Genomic DNA, 22,787 nt, shown 5'->3' on the forward strand with positions numbered 1-22,787 from the left:
TTTAAAATTCAGCGTCAATTGTTCATCAAAACAGACAAAACAACAGGACATCTGTTTACCTGCTGGAGTGTCAATGTTCCTCAGCTCTTCTTTGTCCTGTGGTGCTGCCAGGTCTTCGCTGTCCTCCTCACACGCCTCGCTGGGGCTGTAGTGACGGGGCTTCATCAGCAGGGACTTTCTCTTGTTGACAGGGGCGCCTTGCACCCCTTCCTGGGCACTCCTCTTCCAAGCTATGGGCCCATATGGGCTGGAGAATGGACGGAAAGATCAATAGGTCAGTTGAAGCCGCAGTGGTTGGTAGATCTCACCGTTGGCTCATTTGAAAGTTCTGACAAGCTGGATTTGTGTCTCTCAGTTAATGAGTGCTTTTGTTCGAATTGGAGAATTGCTGCAAAAACTGGAGATTACTCTTTTTTTGGCGACATGATTGCATGATGATTGATATTTTGGAAACAAAACAAAAAACAGTGATGTCTGGAAAATCTGAATTATCTTAGGAAACTTACTTTAAGTATTTTATATGAATTATATTGCGCAAAAAGCATTGTTGTACGCTCTAGTACACAATCTGAAATTCTCAAGACTTCTCAAGAGTTCATTTTAGTTTAACAGGTTGGTGAAGGTCTGTTTAGTTTTCTTGGTATGATTGTGGACAAGCATTAATACAGCTGGGAACTGTTCCCTCAGCGTTCATTTTTTACAATGAGGTCATAAACTTTTACCTTGAAGTCTCAGTGATGCAGTCAGCCAGCACTGTAAATAAGAATGGAGAAAAGACAGGTAAACAATCTTGTTTGCATTTCCACTACAGGGCATCACTCAGGCACTGTGGGATTCAATAGAGGCATGTTGCTAAACAGAGGGTCCAGGGCTGATAAATTCCGTCTATCTAGGGAGAAATGCTTTATGTACATCAAACAATAATGATTAATAATGGTTGTTTTTGATCAAGCAGCCCAATCTGATCACATCGTAGATCACAAAGAGGTGGTTGCGCAAGGTTGTAATTCAACTCTGCAAGTGTAAAAATGGCCACATTCACAAAGGTAAATTAAGGGTTTTGCAGTGCATAGATGTGAAGGTTTCTTCTTGCATTTACAAAGCCATCAGCTATGATCAGATGAAGGATCGTGGGGGAGGGGCTTCTTTATTGATCTGAAAAGCTTCTCATTCAATCTCCGTGTTCTCTGGGAGACCAACAGTAGCTCATCCTTTGACGGCTTTGACAACATGATCTAAAAGGGTAAATCGATTTTCCCAGAGGCCCATGCAAATCTCATTCACAGGTTTCACCCTACTCCCATGAAGCACAACCAATAATAACGCTTCCATGAATTTCCCAGACATGGTAATAGCTCCAGCATACGCAGGCGGGCCTCAGAGGCCCTGAACACTTGCATAATGACATACCCAGTCTAGAGGTTTTCAATCACACAATATAGATGCACTCCTTAACTAATTTGAGCCAGTGTTCCAATTTAATGAAGTTATTCCCCTCTGAATAATGTAATGGCAATGCAGCGCTCTTCAAACTGGCGAGATAATATATAAACCTGACAGTTGTAAAGTTGGATTGTTGTTGAACTGATACCCCTGAGCCATATCGGTAAGTGGAATGTGTGTGTGTGTGTGTGTGTGTGTGTGTGTGTGTGTGTGTGTGTGCGCGCACACACATGTGTGTTTGCATACTGTATGTTGGCGACAAGTATGTGTACGAATGGGTGTGTAGTTAAAAACTTAGCCAGACATGACAACCACTATACTCACCAGTGCTTCTGTTACATGTTTGAAGCGTGTTGTCCTCGCCATCAGAATCCATCTATAAATAGAGCACAAGATTACTGAATAAATACGTTACCGAATCTGTAAATACCACCGTGTAATTTTTGCCTACACTGTTAGTTGCACTAATGTACAATTGTATTATGTATGTGTATACCTTACTGCACATTCTATAAATCCAGATACTAACACATTCTGCACATTGCCCACTTTTTTATCTGCTGCATTAGCTTTTACCTGTACTATTGCCAGCTTTATTTGTATCTGTATACCTTTCTTTTTCTTATTTTTTTATTACATCCAGTATTCTCATTACTACTATCTTGTTGTTACATTGTGTTGTTGTTTTTAGCACAGTCTTGCTGCTTGTACCTGGATGAGTGACAAATAAAACCCTCTTGAATTTAATTCAAGTCTGTATGTTTTTTATTATTTTAAATTGACTCAATTTTGGGTTGGACAATTGTGTTAAATAGCTTCTTGGTTATTGGTGGATTTGTCAAATATTAGGGGCCATTCAGAAACAGACATTCATTATTTGAGGAGGACCACAGTTTATATGAACCAAAACAGTAGATACCGTATAATATTGAGTTTTCGGTATTTTGGATTACCCATGAAAACATCACGAAACCACTATATATCCAATAGCATGCTAATGCATGCGGCGGCGACACAAAAAACGAAATAAATAAATAAACTTTCAAAGGTGAGAAACACACCATAATAATCTAAAATGATAATATTTAAGTGCAGACTACGCCTCACAGCATGTGTTTAGACAAAAATAGTTAGCTAAAATCCATCCACTCTCCCTGGCCATCCATTGCTTGTGGATCCCAAATAAAACCTATTAGACATAATTATTCTAGGCTGATGGCGGTGTATTGTGATCACAGGGCCAGTGAAACCTGTGAGTCATAGGATATGCTGTTACTTTTCCCTGGTAATGGGAAACATGACTCCTCTCTCTCGTTTGCTGTTGTGATTGAAGGCACTGACCTGTCATACATTTATAATAGGGGAGCAGGTGTGGCAGTGATGGACCTTAATTTCCTTTAATAAACCTTTTATGTGCCACACTCTTAATGCCACGCCGGGCCCTCAGAGGTCCTGCTCATAATAGGTTCATTACTTTTGATTACTAGAGCCTATTGAGACAAACAACTCCCAAACACTATAGATTACATTCTGTAAAAACTAATGTACCCCATCAGTTCGGAAAACACTTTTCCCTCACAAACATTCTGCAACTTTGTGCACGGGTTTCTATATAACTTTGACGTTATGAACAAAAACTGATGTGTATACTCATTATAAAATATCATCAGACAGCATAATGCTTATCTGTTATAGATACAACTCTCATTATGTAAACGTGTTGACTTGTGTTTAAGAAAACACATCCAAAATGTTTATCATGAAACATTGACATAAACACGCGAGCATTGTGAGCTTGTAGATCTGCTATTTTCACTATTTCTGAGGATTTCTGAAATAGAAAACAGTAGCGGTTTTGGACATACAAGCTTTATACCCGACAGTGACAATATAAAGGGCCCAGATCTTCCTTTAGTCTTTCTGTCCCATGCCTGTCCAACAAATGAAACAGATGTGTATGGTTTTGAAGGTGCGGTTAGGGTGCATGTTCAACTAATGTTCAATGATACTTTGACAGTATAATACTACTGTATACTGAATTCCATGTATCATTTCGGGTCTGGGGACAAAAATAAAGCCTTTCTCATGTAAACACATTTTCTACTGTTAAAGGACAACTTTGTTTTTTTTTTACAACAAGGGTTATTTCATTAGTTTGTAATGATAATAATTAAAAGATGAGTGTTAAAAAAATCATGTTTTGCTTTCTATCCATTTTTTAATGATTTAGTGATTTTTAACTGGGGGCGGGGGCATTCGATCCATTGGTAAATAGTCATTAACGCAGCCTCCGATTTCCGTGAAACTTTGTACGCACATCCCCACTAGGCCAAGGAAGAAATGCCACCCTACATTTTTCAAATCAGCCTCATGGTGGCGCTGTAACAGGCAGATTCACGTTTTGGCATAACTTATAGGCCAAAACGTGAATCTGCCTGCCTTTTTTTTAACACTCATCTTTTAATTATTGTCATTACAAACTAATAAAATAACCCTTGTTGTAAAAAAAACAAAGTTGTCCTTGAAGGGGATGACGGACCCTTAATGGTTCTTGACAAACTGAAGGCTATATCTAGTTAGACAAATACAGAATCATAAATAAAGGAACAACAAAGATGTTCATGGTGCAATAATACTCCTATTACACGGTAATATGGAGAGCTTCTATGACGTTTGACTGAGTGTTTACAAAGTAAGAACAAATAGATACATTCAGCCAGGGTCAAACATAAGCTTTTATTTGATATTCCCTCCACAGTCTGACTAGAAACTTTATCTGATCCTTGACACAGAATAATACATATAATTGCTGCAAAGTGCCACATATAAGGTTTAAAATGAAATACTGTTTGGTTATATAAAAGTGGAAAAGGAATTCCTTGATACTCAATCTACCAATCTAATCATCCAAGACCTGAGCACAAGGTCAAATGAGGCAGTGCATTGTTATGATCCAAGAATTAAACCTATATATGAGGTTTCCTGATTGAGCAACGCCCAGCATCACTGCATGAAAAGCACAGTCAGCAGCATCAGCTGTAGTGTATACAGTCCACCAACCACCCACATCTTTGCATAAGTATAAACAATCTCAGTTTGGGATCACTGCAGTCAGGGGAGCACTGACCCTCACCTACTAAACATGCTACTTATCCAAAACATGCATTAGTCATAAGCTTTAGAGATGCAGGGTTACTTATGCTTTCACACACATACATTTTAGGCAATACTGTTATTTCTGATAACAGAGAAAAACTAAAAGTATACAATAAGTATACAATAAAACTAATATTTATATTACCTTACATTACTTTGATTTAGAATTATAGAACATTGGCATGAAAGTACTTACCTTTGATTGTAGTTTTCCAAGCGCTGTGTAGGACAAACAGCCAGACCCACAGTGTCCACCTTGGTTGATGTGTTCACAACTCTTAGCTCTCAGGACCTGAGCGCGTAACTCATTCTCTGTAATAAAATCACGTCACACACATATATAAATCTCTGTCGTGGCATGGATAAAATTGTGCATTACAATTTGTCTCTTCCAATTTACTTTTTTCGCCCGCAAACAATAATTGCCGTCAGTTTATGGCAAATCAATTGGATCATTCTAAAGCTCCTTCCCACCTATTTTATTAGCGTTATCTTTTGTTGTTGTTGCTGCTGTTTCAGCCATTGGCTGTGAACATGCAGTTAGAAACGGAGGGAAGCAACGTAATAAAAGCTCACATGGAATAAGGAACAAGATGCAAATTGATTGCTTGACAGAGATCAAATTGCTTGCCTCTAATTAATACAAAACATCCAAGAGGGAAAACAAGGATGAACAACAATGAGTACATTAAGCCTCTTCACTTCACAGATCTTATTAAGGAATTATTTATTTCCGTTAGCTTTGAATAAAAAAAGTAAAAATAAATAAATAAATCCACCTTCTTAATTATAGCCCTCACAGCATTTCCACCAGAAAAAAAGGGAGGGGGGGCTGAATGTCATTAGCATAAGAAAAAAAAGATACGTCTATTTGCGTCGGTTCGTCATCTGCTGAATCATATATCTACTCCCCCTCCCCTTTTCCAACACAAATAGTGCATCTCAGAGGACTGTTTGACTGTGTATTGAGCAGATTTCTCAAGGGGGGGGGTGCCTGATGCTCAGGGTCTATGTGATTTTCTATGTGTTAATCTGGCTGCTAGCTGTCCTTGAGCCCAACCCATTCCCCCTAACCCCATCTGCTAGTGTTCCCACCACAGAGGAGAGAATGGGCTGTGACTTGGGGGGGGTCTTCCCAGTCCAACAGTCATGAATAACCATTGCTTCACACCATTGTCAGGGAGGGTGCTGGATCCAAGTTGAGATAGTGGAGGCCGAGGATGTTGAGACATCTGTGAAATACCTTTAAAATACTACAGCTAGCATGACTATGTCCAATTCAGTGGCTGATTGGACATTTTATGGAAGTGCTGCTATTATTATTCTTTTTTTACAATGGTGTATTAATACTGTGCAACTGCTGTGGATATTCACCATTGACCTTGAATCATTTTGTCCTCTTGTTCCCAGCTTATCCATGCACTTGGGACACTCTCATGTAATTAACACAGACATTATTGTGATAGAGCAAAACTCGATGGTACTATACTGATACTTCATCTTGAAACTAATAATGCAGGCCAGCGTAGGAAAAGTAAGATTTTGAAGACCATAAAATTAATTACATTGTTTGCATTTCCTTTAGATAGGGGCCCAGGCACGGTGATAGAGGCAAATTAGATTACACAAAATAAGATTTCAAAATGTCAGAACCACACACTCACCCGACCAACTGTTATGATTAGATTAGTCTTTTAACATAATTACTGTCTAGGGCTGTGTGGTGGAAACAATGCATACATAAAAAAAAACAGGGGCTCTATCTGAACTGATACCCATCCCTTCCTCCCTGAGCCTTTTTCTCTTAACCTTTCTTCGGCAGTATCATTTTGAATTATGGGGAACGGATGGGTGCTCTGTACAAGGTCACTGTCTGTTCTGTACCCCCACCCCCTGCTTGTTTTTGTTTCTTTTACCACAGGCACACTGAGCGAAGGGTTAAAACTGGAATGGATTTAATTATGGAATGAATGGAATTATAATGCGCCTGCAGCAAGTTTTCCTCCTTATTTATTAAAGCAGCTGATGGGCCAGGTTTGATGAGCCACTTCTGGCATAATTGAGTCATCACACAAAGAGGGTTCCTCGCATTCAGAGTGGTTTTATCAGCAGCAAACAGACCTGATTACTGGCAATTACACTCTGATCTAGGGGAAGGAGAAAAAAGGGTAAATGTGCGGGGTAACTTCTGTGTTTATAGTTTACCCCAGGAATAATTTTCACATTAATTTTACATGCTAAGTGTTTTCTATTTCTGCATAATAAAGAGCAAAATGTAAGAGATACCAGTTTACTTTCATATTTTCTTGTAATGGATGTTTGAGGGTTATGGGAGACTGATCATTGATTCATGTGCAACATAGGTCGAGGCGCAAGGTTTGTTATCATCCACTATGCTTAGAATCAGCAAAATGTAAAGAGCGGGCAAAAGAATCAAACCGGGGTGCCCACAGCAATATACCTCCTTGAATAGTGCTCACACCTTGCCTATAGAAACAAAGTCAAATGCTATAAACAAAGAATGAGGACTTTGCAACCTGAAATGCAAATTGTTTTCGTGTATGGATATCAAATGCTGCTCACTAAGATCACCTTCTTACCAGAGATAATTTAGATAAACAAGTTTTTCCCAAAAGAAAATTTCTTTCTAGATTGCGAGGGAGCCATTAGATGGCCTGTGTCTAAAAAGCTAGCAGCTGGACATTAGAATAATAGCTAAGAGACGTTTTAGGGGAGGGTGGGGAATGAGGGGGGACTGATTTCCAATTCATATTCAAGCTGAGCCTAAAGTGTTGACATAATCATTTCCTTTTGGATTTTGCAATGATGGATCATTGGTTATTTAAACCTATATTATATATATATATATACTGGAAGAGGAGGAACCGAATAATTTGGACGATACAAAGTAAAATTCTAAGTCATGATCTTGTGATGATGATTAATATCAGTAAAGATGGAGTCACACTGGTTCCACCTGTCCCTAAAATATTCTTTTGAGAATCCATCTAAATTATAAATGATAAAACAAACAATTTATGTGTGTGACACGTCATTAAAAGAAAATACTCAAGTTTGAATCAAACCTTGATTCACTGAAATACATATACCACATGCAAAAGTATGACTGTTAGTACATATGCAAATCAATGCATCCCAAGATCAAAATTAAAAAGAAAATCAATTTTCCAATAGGCTCCAATAGAGGTTCTGGATTCACAGATACATAGTCAAAATCTTGAAGTCAACTGTGATTTCAGATATAACAGCCTCACAGCTACGCAGACAGCCAAGCAAAGTGTTTGTGTCTGTTGCCAATTGAGTACTTTTATAGAGGGGGAATTGGCATCTTATCACTTCTCCAAGACTGCGATGCTTCAATAAAAGAATGCAGCACACAGAATTCTTAACAGACAATTAGGAGCCTGGCTAGCCACTATCGCTTCAATGATTTGTTATGATGGCATAACTACAGGCGAAACTTGTTATTGGACTGAGTTAGCAAGGCGCCCATAAAAGAGTCAGATGGTGACACCTTTGCTGAGGTGATTTATGAATCTTCTAATCGCTTTCCAAAGTCATCTGAAAGCCCTCCCTCTAAACTGAGTTCATCTGGAGCCGGACCACACAGAGACACCAAGTCCAGATTGTTTCTTCTGACATCAAAGAGCCAATTTCCGTTTTTGACCAAATTTCTGGTGCTTTTAGTTCGCTTATCATATGAAAGGGGACTAGATAATATGCTATTTTATGTATCGAATTCAATCCAAATGAAACCCAAAAATATTATAGAAAAAACAACAGATTTTTTTTATTGCACAACTCTGTGCATCAGTGGCATAATAAATGGAATGGCAGACAATTCATCTCTTTGGCCTGTCTCCAGTATACCAAGCCACGCTCGTGTTAGTTTGTATCTTTGAATTTAGTCATGAACATGGTTTTTCAAACCTCACTAATTTGGGGACAGGTGTTTGGGGAGAAAGAAGTTCCAGCCCTGGTGTCTGTCATCTCTACAGAGTAATCCTGCCCATTGTTCCTGCCCAAGGAGGGCCTTTCATAGAGGCGGGATGCATGAATGCAACCAGGTGGTCTGTAATTTGGAGAAACGTAGTAACCGTTCGAGCTAATCCTCCCCATCACAAAAGGCAGGTCTCCTGTGCTCTGAGGCCCTCCGGGGCAAAGGGAAAAGTTTACCTCAAACACACAGTGCCTGAAAGGAGTCAGGGACTCTAGCAGTGATTCCTAATCAGATTGCGCTGAAGTGAACAGCTCGCATGGCAGCTGTAGTTTTCCCAGGGTTAATTACCTTTCACTGCTCTCTCTAAATGAGTCAGCTGTTCCTGTCATTAAACAACTCCACTCTATCTCTGCTCCTCTGTCCTCCACACATGTGTGCGGCACACATGCACGCACGCGTGTGCACACACGTAGGCGTGCGCATGTGTACACATCAACCATTGCTTGTTTTATTCCCATATTCCAAACAAACTGTACGTGATATTGTTACCAAAAAAAACAAAAAAGTGGGGAAAAAGAAAATAATCAGAATAGCACAGCCACTTTGATCACTTTACGAGATGAGGGGCAGTCAATGGCTGTTGAAATAGAGGTCATTGTCCCTTTCTTTATGCTGTTACCAACATCTATTCATCTTTATGCAGATGGGATGCAGTATTCCCAATACTCTCGCACCCTGTCAAAGCAAAATAATACCAATCTGTCAAGGTCTCATTCTAGCAAGCTCCCACTCTTACTAATTGAGTGTATAAAGGAATCAAATGATCCAAATAAACTCAAACATACACACACATCATACACAGTCATGTACACACAGCCAGGCATGTGTGTGTGAAAACACATGCATGCATGTACTCATGAATGCATGGATGCACGCACGCTCACACATACACAAGCACGCACGTGCGCGTGCGCGCACTCACACACGCGCACGCACACACGCGCACACGTACGCACGCACACACACACACACACACACACACACACACACACACACACACACACACACACACACACACACACACACACACACACACACACACACACACACACACACACACACACACACACACACACACACACAGAGTTCAGCTCTGATATAGTTGTGCTGTCATCAATTCTGAAAAATCTGCCTGCTTACTGAGCTCAGTGGCTCAGGATGTAGGGGGAGATTTAAGTGATTTTTGCCACTGTGTGGTAAAATCCCTTGGCCACCTGGATTACAAACTCTAGTCCTTTAACTCATGCCAGTATAAATCCGTGTTAACTCGGATTTACCTCTGGCATATGAATTCTCAGTCTGCATAAGCTTTGTTTGGAACGAGTTTAACATAAGTATTTCATGTGACAAAGATGCCCAATGGTGAATTCCTATTTTTTCCCAGAAATGTATACGGGGAAAAATAGCTAGAAACTGTTGTAATTCCGTTAACAGGAGTAACCTTAATCAGAGTTCTATTACATTCGTGAAGTACGGCCCACAAGCATCTATTCAGAGCAAGGAGAAAGTGTGCGCATGAGTTGTGAAATCCATGTCACCATGGCAATGGATATAAACGCAGAGCTGTATGTGGTCAAGAGTGCAATCAGATTCCATATAGCAAGATTTTTTCGCTTTGCGTATTGTTATTTGCTCAGTTGTTCAAACACATGCCCTGGTCTGATATCAAAGAGATCATGATAAAATAAAATATGGCAAGAGCAGCCTATAGGGTCTAAATTAAGTATTATCCAATATCCATTCAATCTCCTCAAATACACACTCAACACACACGCACACACTTCTAGGATAGCAGAGTTAAGCCTGACTATTTTGTACTTAAAAGGTTAGCAGGGCTGGTTTTGTGAGTTTGATCCAAGCTTGCCAGATCAGCAGATGGTCCATGAATATGATTATGTGCATCAATAAAATGAGTAATCTTTAACAAAATGTAAATTTGACTTAAGTCCAGGGTTTAATACACAAGATGGACTTTAACCTACTTTCCATCAGGGTATGATAAGCAACTGCACTTTAAAAATGATATATTACGGCTATCATCCTCCTTACGTGTCCAGTAAAAGTTCCCCCTGTGCCATATACGGTTAACAAAATAGACGGAGAAAAGATCCCAACTCTTTCCACTATTTTGAATGCAAAGCCTACTCTGAAACCAAGCTACAACACCGCGATGAAGCAACATGAAGCACAAGTTCAGCAAAGTGAACCACAAAGAGAGAGAGGGAACAATATTAGCCACTATAAGAGTGGTCAAAACTGAAACGGTTGTGGTCTAAGTCTGTATCACATTAGCCAGCATCTCTGAGCAGAGTAACCTCTGTTAACAGCCGTCTACTCTGACACTTACAGCACAGCACATCTTTAAACAGACAGAGATCTCACAGTCTCCTACTACAGCTACACATATACTCATACTCGCACGTCTGACAGGGCACAATTTCTAGCTTGACTTACCCTGCCCCCTTTAGCCTTTGTTTTGCGTTTCATAGTGACATCTGGGAAGAGATGGAGTATATTAGCGGGAAACCGAGGTAGGGTAGTCCAGTGTCTCACTGCTGCGAGTGAGAGAGAGAGAGAGAGAGATTGAGAGAGAGAGAGAGAGAGACAGAGGGAGAGAGAGAGAGAAAGAGAGAGAGAGAGAGAGAGAGAGAGAGAGTAGCGTGCGTGCGTGCGTGCGTGCGTGCGTGCGTGCGTGCGTGTGTGTGTGTGCGTGCGTTTGTTTGTGCGTTTGTTTGTGCGTGCGTGCGTGCGTGCGTGCGTGCGTGCATGTGCAGGGACACTGTGATATTCAACCAAACCACTAAGCTTTTTTGCAGCCTTTGTGTCACTCACTTAACGACCAATCTCATTAGCTGCTGGGCTACAATGGGCTGAATTATTTTCCATGTAAATACACCACATGGTGACCCTCAAGGTAAGACCCCTAAAAGTACTTTTAATCATATAAAAAGATGTATGGCCCCCCACCCCACCCAGAAAAAAAAATCAATGACCAAAGGAAAGAACAGATTGGACCTTAAAAAGAAATGAATGAAACAGCCTGTTAGATATTCAGTTTAGGACAAAGGTTGATATTCCTAATGCTAATATTTTAATGCAATAGTAAAAAGATTTTAGTCTAATTAATTACATGGCAATGCATGTGTATGATCTCTAGATCCTATACTGAATGCACGTTCTCTATACATTAAGTTAACATGAGTACGTGGATGACCAGGTAAAGTAGTAGTTGAATGGATGGATAGACGGAAGGATGGATGGATGGATGGATGGATGGATGGATGGATGGATGGATGGATGGATGGATGGATGGGTGGATGGGTGGATGGGTGGGTGGGTGGATGGATGGATATTCCAAACTTTGTATACATATTTTTATATATATATTTGAAAATAAATTCTATCATAATGTGCAACTGACAGAAAATAATTAGACTGACATGCAGATTTTTCCCTCCCTTTTGGTACCACTGTATTTCCCTGATGCTGTGTTTCTGGTGCAGAGCTATACAGTAATTGGGTGTAAAGTGAATTATGGTAAGTACTTTAAGTCATGACAGCTGTCTATAAGCATCAGGGACATGTCTATTGGCTAACTTGACCCTTGTTAGAAAACAAAACAAATACAAAAAGAGAATACTGCAGTCGGGGACTGCCGAGCCAGGTCACTGGAGATTTTCCAGACAAACGCGGCACAGGGGAGGGGAGGGGAGGGGTAGAAGAATAAAAAGGACAGGCTCAGAATCTCATTTTAACAGACCGCACACAATCTGGGCTCCCACAGAACTATCTCTGCCTGACCGCTTTCTATTTATCCCTTATCAGTGTTTACCAACCGCTAGTTTTCTTTCATTCACACTGTGAGGCAGTTCTCTTACTATCAGTCAACAGCTGACACCGTGGAACAGCCTCAAAGGCAAGAGGAAGGGATCAAAACTAAACCAAAGCTGTTTAAACAATACAACAGAGGAAATAAATTCATAAATCCTAATTCTTCCCAACCCACAAGGGTACAAGCAGATCCTTTATAGTTAGGCCAACAAACAAAACCACAGCCAATGAGGTACATTACAATCAAGGTAAATGCTGAAATACATTTAGAAAAAGGGAAAAAAATCCCATGTCATTTTAATTAGGAACATTGCATAGTCCTACCGTAACTATTCACTAAAAGGGATTTTCTTTTGTAACTGATTTTTTTTAAGAAACACCACCTGAGTCGTTCTTATTTGTATTTTAGATAATTCGGATTTATAGTGTTATGTTATATTTAAAAAATGCCTGATATGAGACATAACATTTGCAAGATTTTCAATATTCTACATTTATCAAATATATTACAACTGATTGCCTTACGAAAGTATGGAAATCCTCATCTCATAATGTACCAGAGAAATTCATTAGAATTAGAATGTAGGCCTATATAATTGATATTCTGAGGATTACTCCCGTTATCATTACACAAAATTCAATACTCTTGATTACATTATGGGTTTCAAATTAAATATATTATATTGAAAGTGGCATATTGTTTCAATAAGGTTTCAATATGATTCTGCAAACCATACCAACAAAAACCTACTTTTCAATGACACAATAAACAATATAGAAAGAGAATTTAAAAAAGAGTGATATTGTAGGGGCCTAACAAACAATATAACATATAAGTATTTGGAAAAAATAGAAACAATAGTTTAAAGGTATTGATGCTGATTTTGTTTTGCTGCTTTATATAAATTATTTACAGCAGCACAATTAATTTCCAATCATACACACGGCGCTGTTTGTCTGGAATACTGTTCAAAAGTTAAGTAATTAATTACATTTATCCTTTCACCAGCTGCTCAACAGCAGATGGAACAGTTCTGAGACCTTGTTGAATTAAAGCCACATAATTCATTTTCCTGGATTAACTAAGTGAAGTTTTGAGTGCGAAAAACAGGTAATACAATGTGTTTCAGATGGACACGCACTTCTTTTCTCACGCAATTTGTAGTTTCAAACATGAACACCCGACGGCAACTTTCCCCATAGGTGACATAGTGTCAACTTTAATTTCATCAAATTTTATCCAACAATTCTATCCAAAACTTGATGTCAATTTCTATTTCACTTGAAGTCACTTATGGTGTGATCTAAAATGATGAACAGAAACTATTATGAACGTTTTTACGACGCCAGTTCTGTCCAAGACGAGCCTGTGTGAGTTGTTGGGCACTTAGGTACCATGGACAGTTCCTGTTGGTTGACTGACATGTAGACAAACAGAGGGAACATTAGTGGGTTGTGTAGGAACTGAATTTACATCCCTGTGCTTAGAGCACAACCAGGATGAGAGAAATGCCTCTTACTTATCCCTGTTTAAGCTTACATCTATGCCAGTGCTATAGTGTTGCATATGTAATTGGAATTAACAAAGTCATTGGTGTGTGTGTGTGTGTGTGTGTGTGTGTGTGTGTGTGTGTGTGTGTGTGTGTGTGTGTGTGTGTGTGTGTGTGTGTGTGTGTGTGTGTGTGCGCGCGCGCGCGTGCGTGTGCGTGTGTGTTTATGTTCTTTTTCACTAACCACACTACATGTCTCATAATGTCCAAGTTGCAAACTTATCCAACTATTTCAGTTATTTACGAAAGGGGTCAGGACAATCGTCAAGTGACTTTGTGACACCGTGACACGGTGCAATGTTTTTATATGCATTGCAAGTATTGCACTTCATTACTCGGACTGAAATAACCTGACTGAGTTATGATTACATGTGAGACTCTACACTGTCAGCTGAATTTTTCACCCATTAAAATGTATAATGTCTGAATAGCCTCAAATATCTTAAATCCTCCCACTTGTCACAAAGTGTATAGCAATAGATTGAAAAAAGTCTGAACAAAGGCACAGCAAAAACTTTTGTTTTATGTATACACAAAGCTCAGAAGGCTTCAAAAATAGTGTGGCTTGTAAAATGCAGTTAAAGCGAGATAACATTAATTTGATATTTCCAAGGCCTACAGTACACACAAACCAGAAAACATTCATAGACTGCTCATATTTGACATCAAAGTAAATCTAGCTTTGTTTTGTAGGAAAGACTAGTGTGTATTCATCCAATTAGATTCTCAGCCAAGAGAGCAATGCAGGTTGATAGTAAATGATAAACTTTTCCAGTCAACATCCCTCCAACTAAATCAATGGTTGCTCTGGACACCTCTGAGTGCTATGTCTCCCTGTGACTTTAAGTGTAAAATTTGTGCCTCTTTAATTGCTCACTCTCGCCTATGAACTCCCTAACTATGATATTACATTCAGTGCAACAGGATTTACACATACTTTTCAAACTTTGCCATGGTTAACATGCAGATTAAAAACAAGAAGCGACGACCAAATGCAATAAAATATGACACACACTGTTCAGATGTGGTATTACGTAGAATGGAATACAGAGTCAAAGTTTAAGTGCATTAGGCTCAATGGACCTGTATGTACAGCTGTCACTGTCAAAGCCACCCACAACCTGACAATGCTTTGTCTCCATACACAATACTAGCATGTGTTCATCTAAGACAAGCTTAAACTCCACACAAATGCTGTGAATTTAATCTAGGTAGATAGCATCTCATGTTATCTGGGTGATCAAAAATAGGTCATGCATTTAAAAAAGAAAAAAAACAAACAGTTTGAGCCATTTAATCTCTTTTCAAACACTGTGAAACCCGGACAGAATCTGCACTCATTGTTCCAGCAATTATTATTTGTTGTGCTAACTCTTATACACTGCACAATAATTGTATAATAATATATTTTCTAGATAATAGTCACATAACATTCTGTCATGCTACAACACAATTGCCAGTGTAATTTCTTTCTCACAGTATCAGGTAAAATATACAGAAAGTCCTGCACTTGAGGGAGAATAAAAGTAATGAACAAGCCTGTTAACTTCCCCACTCTCGTGCATGCCTTTTTTAGCCCTATTTCAAATGGCAGCATCAGACAGCCTAAGCTAAAATGCTTGTCTTTCTCATGTCCGCTCTTGCTATCACTGACAATAAATACTGACCAGCATGACAATGTATTAAATGAAATAACTTTGACACAAACCTACTTCTGTGATCCAAAAAGTTTGATTTTTCCCCAGTCTCTTGATAGCTGAGCTGGTGCGGCAGCTTTGAAAGGTAGTCCCCAGGAATATGACATACTGTGCCTTTGACAGCCTGGAGATAAGCACCTGCGTTCGGGTCCCTTTTTACGTCACACCTCCCCATTCACAGCCCTTCAACATGATGCACATTTGCACATCAACAGCCACCAACCCCCCCCTCCTCCTCCTCATTCTACTCCCACATCCGCAAAACACACAAACAGGCGCACAAGGAGGCAGATGCATGCACTAGCTTCTACTCATGCGCGTCAGCGCGTGTACACTCGCACAGACACAAGCCCTGGACACGGACATTGCAGATTGATGTAGGCTCGCGCTCAGACACACACACACACACACACACACACACACACACACACACACACACACACACACACACACACACACACACACACACACACACACACACACACACACACACACACACACACACACACACACACACACACACACACACACACACACACACAGGTGAATTGTCTTAGCATTTTTGTCTTTACTCCATCTTTATAGTTTTCTTTTTCTATCTTTATTCTATGGATTTAAGGAAGTTTGTCTTGCTTTGTCATGAGACTACTAGTGCATATGCCCTCCCTAGCTCCCCATACATCACTCATCATGCAAATGAGAGGGAATGTCACTCCTTAGCAGCAGATGGCCAGGGATGATAACAATGGCTCAACAGACCAGTTTCAGTGTCTGCGAATTTATCTCTACGGCAACAACAACAAAAAAATAGGTGATATGAGAACCTTGTCTGGTAATTCTATTCCCTCCCTTTTTGAATGTTATTACCCGTCAGTCTGTTTAATTTCTCCCGGACTGTTTGAATATGAAGCTTTTGTCCAAGGTTCTCTGTCACAAGAGCGCCGGCTATCAGTAAAAGGCAGAGACCTGGAAATGATTTTTGGTGACTAAGGAAGGTCTGCTGCCTAGCAGTTATTTAAGTAATTAGGTGTAATTCCTCCCTGTAGGCCATATTAGCCTCCTGAGTTAGCTCATGCATTCGACAGGCCTGGATATAGAGAGAGGGAAGATTGAAAGAAGAAAGGGGCCCCGAGACATCACATAATGCAGCTTATAAAAGCCCCAGCCGAAGTGATGTCACCCCACGTCCTGCTGACTCCTGTTCATACAAGCCCCCATAGCAGAGAGTAAACAGTGGAAGCGTTTAGCAAACAGGGCCAGATTACAATGACAAAGGCAGCCACACTTCTGGGTGGAGCCTGGGGCAAGCGGGTGCGTTGGGGACGGGGTGGGGTGGGGGAGGCTTCAGGATTTAAAATAAGTGATACCCATAAAGCATTTTTTATTTATTTTTCACAATCAGTACTTTTCTGCAAGCAACGCTGTCGTAAGACGAAGTATAAATTCGGCTTAAGAGGCCTCCTCAAGATCCAAGCGTAGGCCATCCCCAGCTGATGGTAGGGGCCACCCAAACATGCTTATCTCTTGGTTATGTCCCCTGCTCTCCAGGGACTGATGTGTGAACACAATGTGTAATAATGTATTTTCAGTGCTTTTTTTTTTTGTCATCTGCGCATTTGGTTATGCAAGGCTGGGGACTTGAGGATGGAGCATATCATTACTTAAGGTTTGGCAGTTGATCATCACCTTGTTTAATGCCTCATTTGAAAGTCTAATTTGTAACTGTCTTGAAGAGCCAATTCATGGTACACACAGTGAAAGAGACATACAAAGGGACTAGTCCTGCTTCATTTTCCCTGCCTTTCACCATTTTGTGCTCGATAATGGTCTGAAAATATGAAAGTAAAGAAGCATCTATCTGAGCTTCTTATCAAATAATGAAAACATGCTCTTTCTCTGCTGATGCAGACAATCTCTCTGTAAAGCTACAACAACAGTGCTCGTTTCATGTTGTAAAATAGACATTATTACAACACTACAAGAGGAACAGCTCATGAAAAGCTACCTTGACGAACCATAAGTGAAAGAGACTATTTTGTTGTTGAAAACATGTAATAATCCTGCATTTTGGCCCTCACATCTGTGGAAATCTGTAACAATAGTTTCATTCGTGGCTAGCTCGGAAAATAAACTACTGATTTGTCAAACTATTTCATCAACAGAAAATGTGGGCATAACTAGAGAGAGCTGATGGAGAAAAGCACGAGGAGTGGGTTGTATAAAATTACATGTCAAACAAGGGTTCACGTTTAAAAAGTCCTGTTCATATTTGTAGAAAGTGTTTGATTGCATTTAGAAGGGTATTACAATGGGTCACGTCTGTGTGTCTAAAAGCTTTTTTGCATTCTGCTGCAAATTATGTAAGCAAAGTGAAATGTCACCTCACCCCATTGTTTTGAGCACCATACCTTACTCCTGTGAAACCTACACAAATATGTTTGCCTGAATTCTTCTAATGCACGGTAAGATCAAAATGTCACCGATATAACTTTCACCAGCCCCTCCCCCACTCCCATCCCCAACCCCCAGTTCCAACAAAGCAGCATGGCTAATTTCAGATGGCAGCCAGCACAGCCAAATAATAATGCATGTTCAGAACATGCCATTGAATATGAAATATATACAGTACATGAAACTATGTTGATTTGAACTAAAATGCTACAACATTGTTCTAAAATCCCAAATGCCTTTCCTTGGTGATAGTGCAATCCTATCCGTCTGCCACTGTAAAACCACTTGATGGCTTGTTCATCAGAGAAAGTCACATAAAAGGACTAATTAATTTTTAAAAATCAATTTGCATATGCAAATATGAGTATCCAAACCTAAGTGCATGTTGTTGATATGGCTCCAGGACGCAATACTATCTTTATGTTGATGTCAACAGACAGGGGATATTACTTTGGAAATACAGTACATTTTTCATAGGGATAATTATCTTCACTGCATGTCACTGTGTCTCATTTAACCCATTCAATCCGGGAACGCATCAGTGTCATTTTAGATTTCTTTGGCTATTCAAAAATAGCAGATATACAAGCTCATAGCGCGGCACCGAGTGCCGCGTTATGAGAGACGTGAGCTTGTAGATCTGCTATCTACTTTATTTTTTTTGTGAAAATGTGTGCAAATCTGGAACAAAATATTTTGAGATGGGGGGGGGGGGTGTCCGCGGACCAATACATATCATTTTGGGGGTCCTTGACATGAAAAAAGTTTGAGAACCACTGATATTATAGCAACATAAGTAAAAAAAACAAAAAAAAAAACTGTTAGGATTTAGAAGACATTTGTTGAACCCCCAGAAGCAAAGTTTTTGAGTTACAAATGTTCACTTTAAAAAACATATATATTCAAAGATTTGCACAGATTTGCACAAATCTTCACGATTTTAAAAAGAGATGAGCAGATCTACAAGCCTGTGAGCTCATGAGCCTGTATATCTGCTATTTTAAATAAAATAATGGTTATAGCTAAAAATCTAAAATGACACAGTATGCGTTGCCGGATTGAATAGGTTAAAGAAATGATTAGATCACTTCCCCTGAATCCCCTCTGGTGTGATCTGTGTGTGACCATGGGCAGCTTTACAATATATTCTAAAAGGCAGACTAAACTGCTCCATCGCAACCTTTTACGGTGGCCGTCAGTACTATTTCAATGTTTTGTGGACCAGTGGTTCTCAAACTTTTTCATGTCAAGGACCCCCAAATTGACACTTATTAGCCCGCGGACCCCCATTTCAAAAGATATGCAAGGGACCCCCATAAGAGACATTTTTTTTTACAGCTCTAGCAGTGATTCTCAAGCATTTTAATTTCAAGGACCCCTAGTTTGACATGCATTAGGGCTACAGACCCCCATTTAATGGCATTTCTATCACTTGGACCGCAATTTCTATTGTAAAATCTATGTCAATTTAACTCTGAGAGTGTACAAATGCAGGTGTACAAATGGAACCAAATGGACCCTAACGGGTCCATTTGGTTCCATTTGTACACTCTCAGAGTTACAGACCCATAAGGGTCCATTTGGTGCCTAATCTATCATTTAGCTGGGGACCCCCTGGAACTCCCTCAAGGACCCCTGGGGGTCCCCGGACCCCACTTTGAGAACCAATGTTGTGGACAACAATATAAGTTAGAATAGAATATTCAGTGTCTAACTTGAAGTGAATCTTTGGAGCTATAGGGTCTTTGTTACATTTACGGTAGTCTTGCGTTGCCAGTCACACAATCGGAGATCTCCACTGTTGCTAGAACAGCAGCTATTTTCAAATAGGTGTCTGTGTCATTTTAGATTTCTTTGGCTTTTCAAAAATAGCAGATATAAAAGCTCATAGCACGGCTATGAGCTAGTAGATCTGCTATTTTTGAGGGGAATAAATCGTTAAAATGTGTGCAAATCTTTGAATATAATACATTTTTAACTCAAATCTTTGCTTCTGGGGGTCCCTGGAACAAAACATTTTGAGATGGGGGGGGGTCCGCAGACAAATACATGTAATTTTGGGAGTCCTTGACAAAAAGTTTGAGAACCACTGATATTATAGCAACATAAGATTTGAGTTAAAAATGGTCACACATTTTCACGATTTTCCTAAAAAATGGCAGTGCTATTTTTGAATAGCCCAAAGTATAAAATAATGGTTATAGCAAAAATAAATCTAAAATGCGTTCCCGGATTGAGACTTTGGATTGGTTCTTCAATATAGTTGTTGTTGCTGTTGTTGTTGTTTATAAGTTCTGCATTGTTTTCACCTAGTTTTAGCAACACTGAATGTAGATGTCATCAGACAGTATCTTTAGGCTGCGATCCGTCTGTCTGGCAACGTGAGACTACATTAAAGCTGTGGCTCTCAAACATTTAACTTCAAGGACCCCCAAATTGATATGCATTTGGTCGCGGGCCCCCATCTGAAAAAGGTTGTGCCAGGGACCACCATAAATAAATTCTAAATTATTCCAACTTTTCGAGATTTTTCTAAAATAGCAGATCAACAAGCTCACAACACAATCGCATATTGACGCGTTGTGAGCTTGTAGATCTGCTATTTCTGAATAGCCAAAGTATAGGGTTAAAGTGGTTAAACTGATTTTGATGCAAAAAGATTTTTGCTGGGGACCCCTGGGGGTCCCTGGACCCCACTTTGAGAACCACTGTTCTAAAGTCATCAAATATCATCCCTTAATCCATTAAGACCGGGAACGCATCTGTGTAATTTTAAGATTTCTTTGGCTATTCAAAAATAGCAGATATACAAGCTCATAGCTATGAGCTTGTAGATCTGCTATTTTTTGAAAAATGTAATATATATATATGTTTTAAAGCGAACATTCCGAACACTCCAATCTGTGCTTCTGGGGGTCCCTGGAACAACATGTTTTGAGATGGGGGTCCGCGGCCAAATGCATATCATTTTGGGGGTCCTTGACATGGAAGAGTTGGAGCACCACTGCATATAGCAACATACTGTTAGAATTTAGATATGCATTTGGCCACGGACCCCCATCTCAAAATCTTTAGACCCCCCCAGAAGCACTAAAGTGCTTTGGGTAGAGGTGCCATAGAAATGCCTGTGAAGTTTTTGCCTTATGCAGGCTATACCTTCTTATATGGACCTGCCATTGTACCCCATCCCTTAAAAAAATGTGCTTCACTGGCTTCCTTTAAAACAGGTCTGAAAATTCACCTTTCAGGAGGCTAAAGGGGAAGGTATACACTTCTCCCTTTAGACAGGCGATCACCCCCCACCCCCCTCTTTACCCCCCCCCCCCCCCCCTTTTTCCCTCTACTCTGTACATATAGTGTTTTATATTTGTGATGATATTGAATTTTGGTGTTATTTTCTATATGTTGATGAATTGTATACATAGGACCCCAATGGAAACAGGACTTTTTTTTTGTGTAATCCTTTTAGACCAAGTGTTTGACTGTACTCTAATGCTGTTTTTCATTTCTGTCCAATAAAATATTTAATCAATCAATACTGCTACTTTTTGGACCTTCTAACGTCATGTACAGTACATACCTGCTGCTATGTGGCCCTATGCCGATGTGTTGCTGCGCTTTTGCACCGTATGTCTAACCTCATGTACATAAATGGCTGCTTATTATGCAATGCTTATTTATGTAGATGTCTTTGGGAAAAAAAAATCTTTCCTGGAAAACAACAAAATGATGAAGCTTGCACAAAAACAAATGACACCTGTAAACCTGTGATGTGACAATAAACTGTTAACGTTACCATTATCTTGATTCCCTGGATGTGACTGAATCACATTCATCAAGTACAAAATGCTGAATTATTCAGACTTTAAGACTAAACCTGCATCCACTTGTCATTATTAGAGACAAGTTCATCATATAATGCCTTTACCATCACCCAAATGCACTGGTAATTAATGGGCAACATTTGTTATTTAAGTATCAAATGGCTGAATCTTTAGACAGCAATGCTATAAATATTGTTTAATAAGTCAAGAGTCTGCCCTTGTTGGACTTGGGCTCATCATTATTTTACGGCCATCAAGAGGTCAGGTCCTGATCTGGGGGTCTCTGGGGGTCTTTTCTCATATCTTCAAGTCAGACAGACAAGCAGACAATGAAAGAGGTGCGCCTAATGACTAAATTGTACGTTAGATGCAGCCAAACACCAACGTCTAAACAATGGTAACAGGTGTGTATAGTGGCTTTGTTAATAACATTAGGAATTTTATGAGAATGTCTAGACTTTTGAAATATATTTTTTTATGGTTTTCATCAGTAACTCAGTTTTAACATCTTTAGCAGGGCAGCAGCACTTAACTAGCCTATGTGGTATATGGTTTATCACTAAAATAATAATCATTAAATATAGGAAACATCTTTAGGAGACAAAGTGTCAGAAAAGTTTAATGTGTGCTTGTTTTCAAATCTTTGTAGCACACTTTGTATGACAAGCCAGCGTCATTATGACTATTCAAAGATATGCACAAAAAAAAACTCCTATTACTGTGGATGGCTTGCAATATTTTTGATTGCACCAAGTACACAAAGCTTGCTGACACGAACCAAAATGCAAATGCCCTTTGAGCAAAACAAAGAAAT

At 39.6% G+C, this 22,787-nt stretch overlaps 1 protein-coding gene across 1 annotated transcript in view; it reads right to left on the reverse strand.

Moving 5' to 3' along the window:
- st18 (ST18 C2H2C-type zinc finger transcription factor) overlaps positions 1–22,787 on the reverse strand; it is a gene marked incomplete at its 5' end in the record, with an annotated part of 46,356 nt that overhangs the window by 18,792 nt on the left and 4,777 nt on the right. The window contains 4 exons of the mRNA XM_084056613.1: positions 60–247; positions 723–753; positions 1,768–1,819; positions 4,796–4,911. Of these exons, the coding sequence (XP_083912739.1) occupies positions 60–247; positions 723–753; positions 1,768–1,819; positions 4,796–4,911 (387 nt within the window). The remainder of the gene's footprint in view (positions 1–59; positions 248–722; positions 754–1,767; positions 1,820–4,795; positions 4,912–22,787) is intronic.

The sequence above is a fragment of the Gymnoscopelus microlampas genome (assembly GCF_963454915.1).
Source record: "Gymnoscopelus microlampas genome assembly, chromosome: 5".
Taxonomy (NCBI): domain Eukaryota; kingdom Metazoa; phylum Chordata; class Actinopteri; order Myctophiformes; family Myctophidae; genus Gymnoscopelus; species Gymnoscopelus microlampas.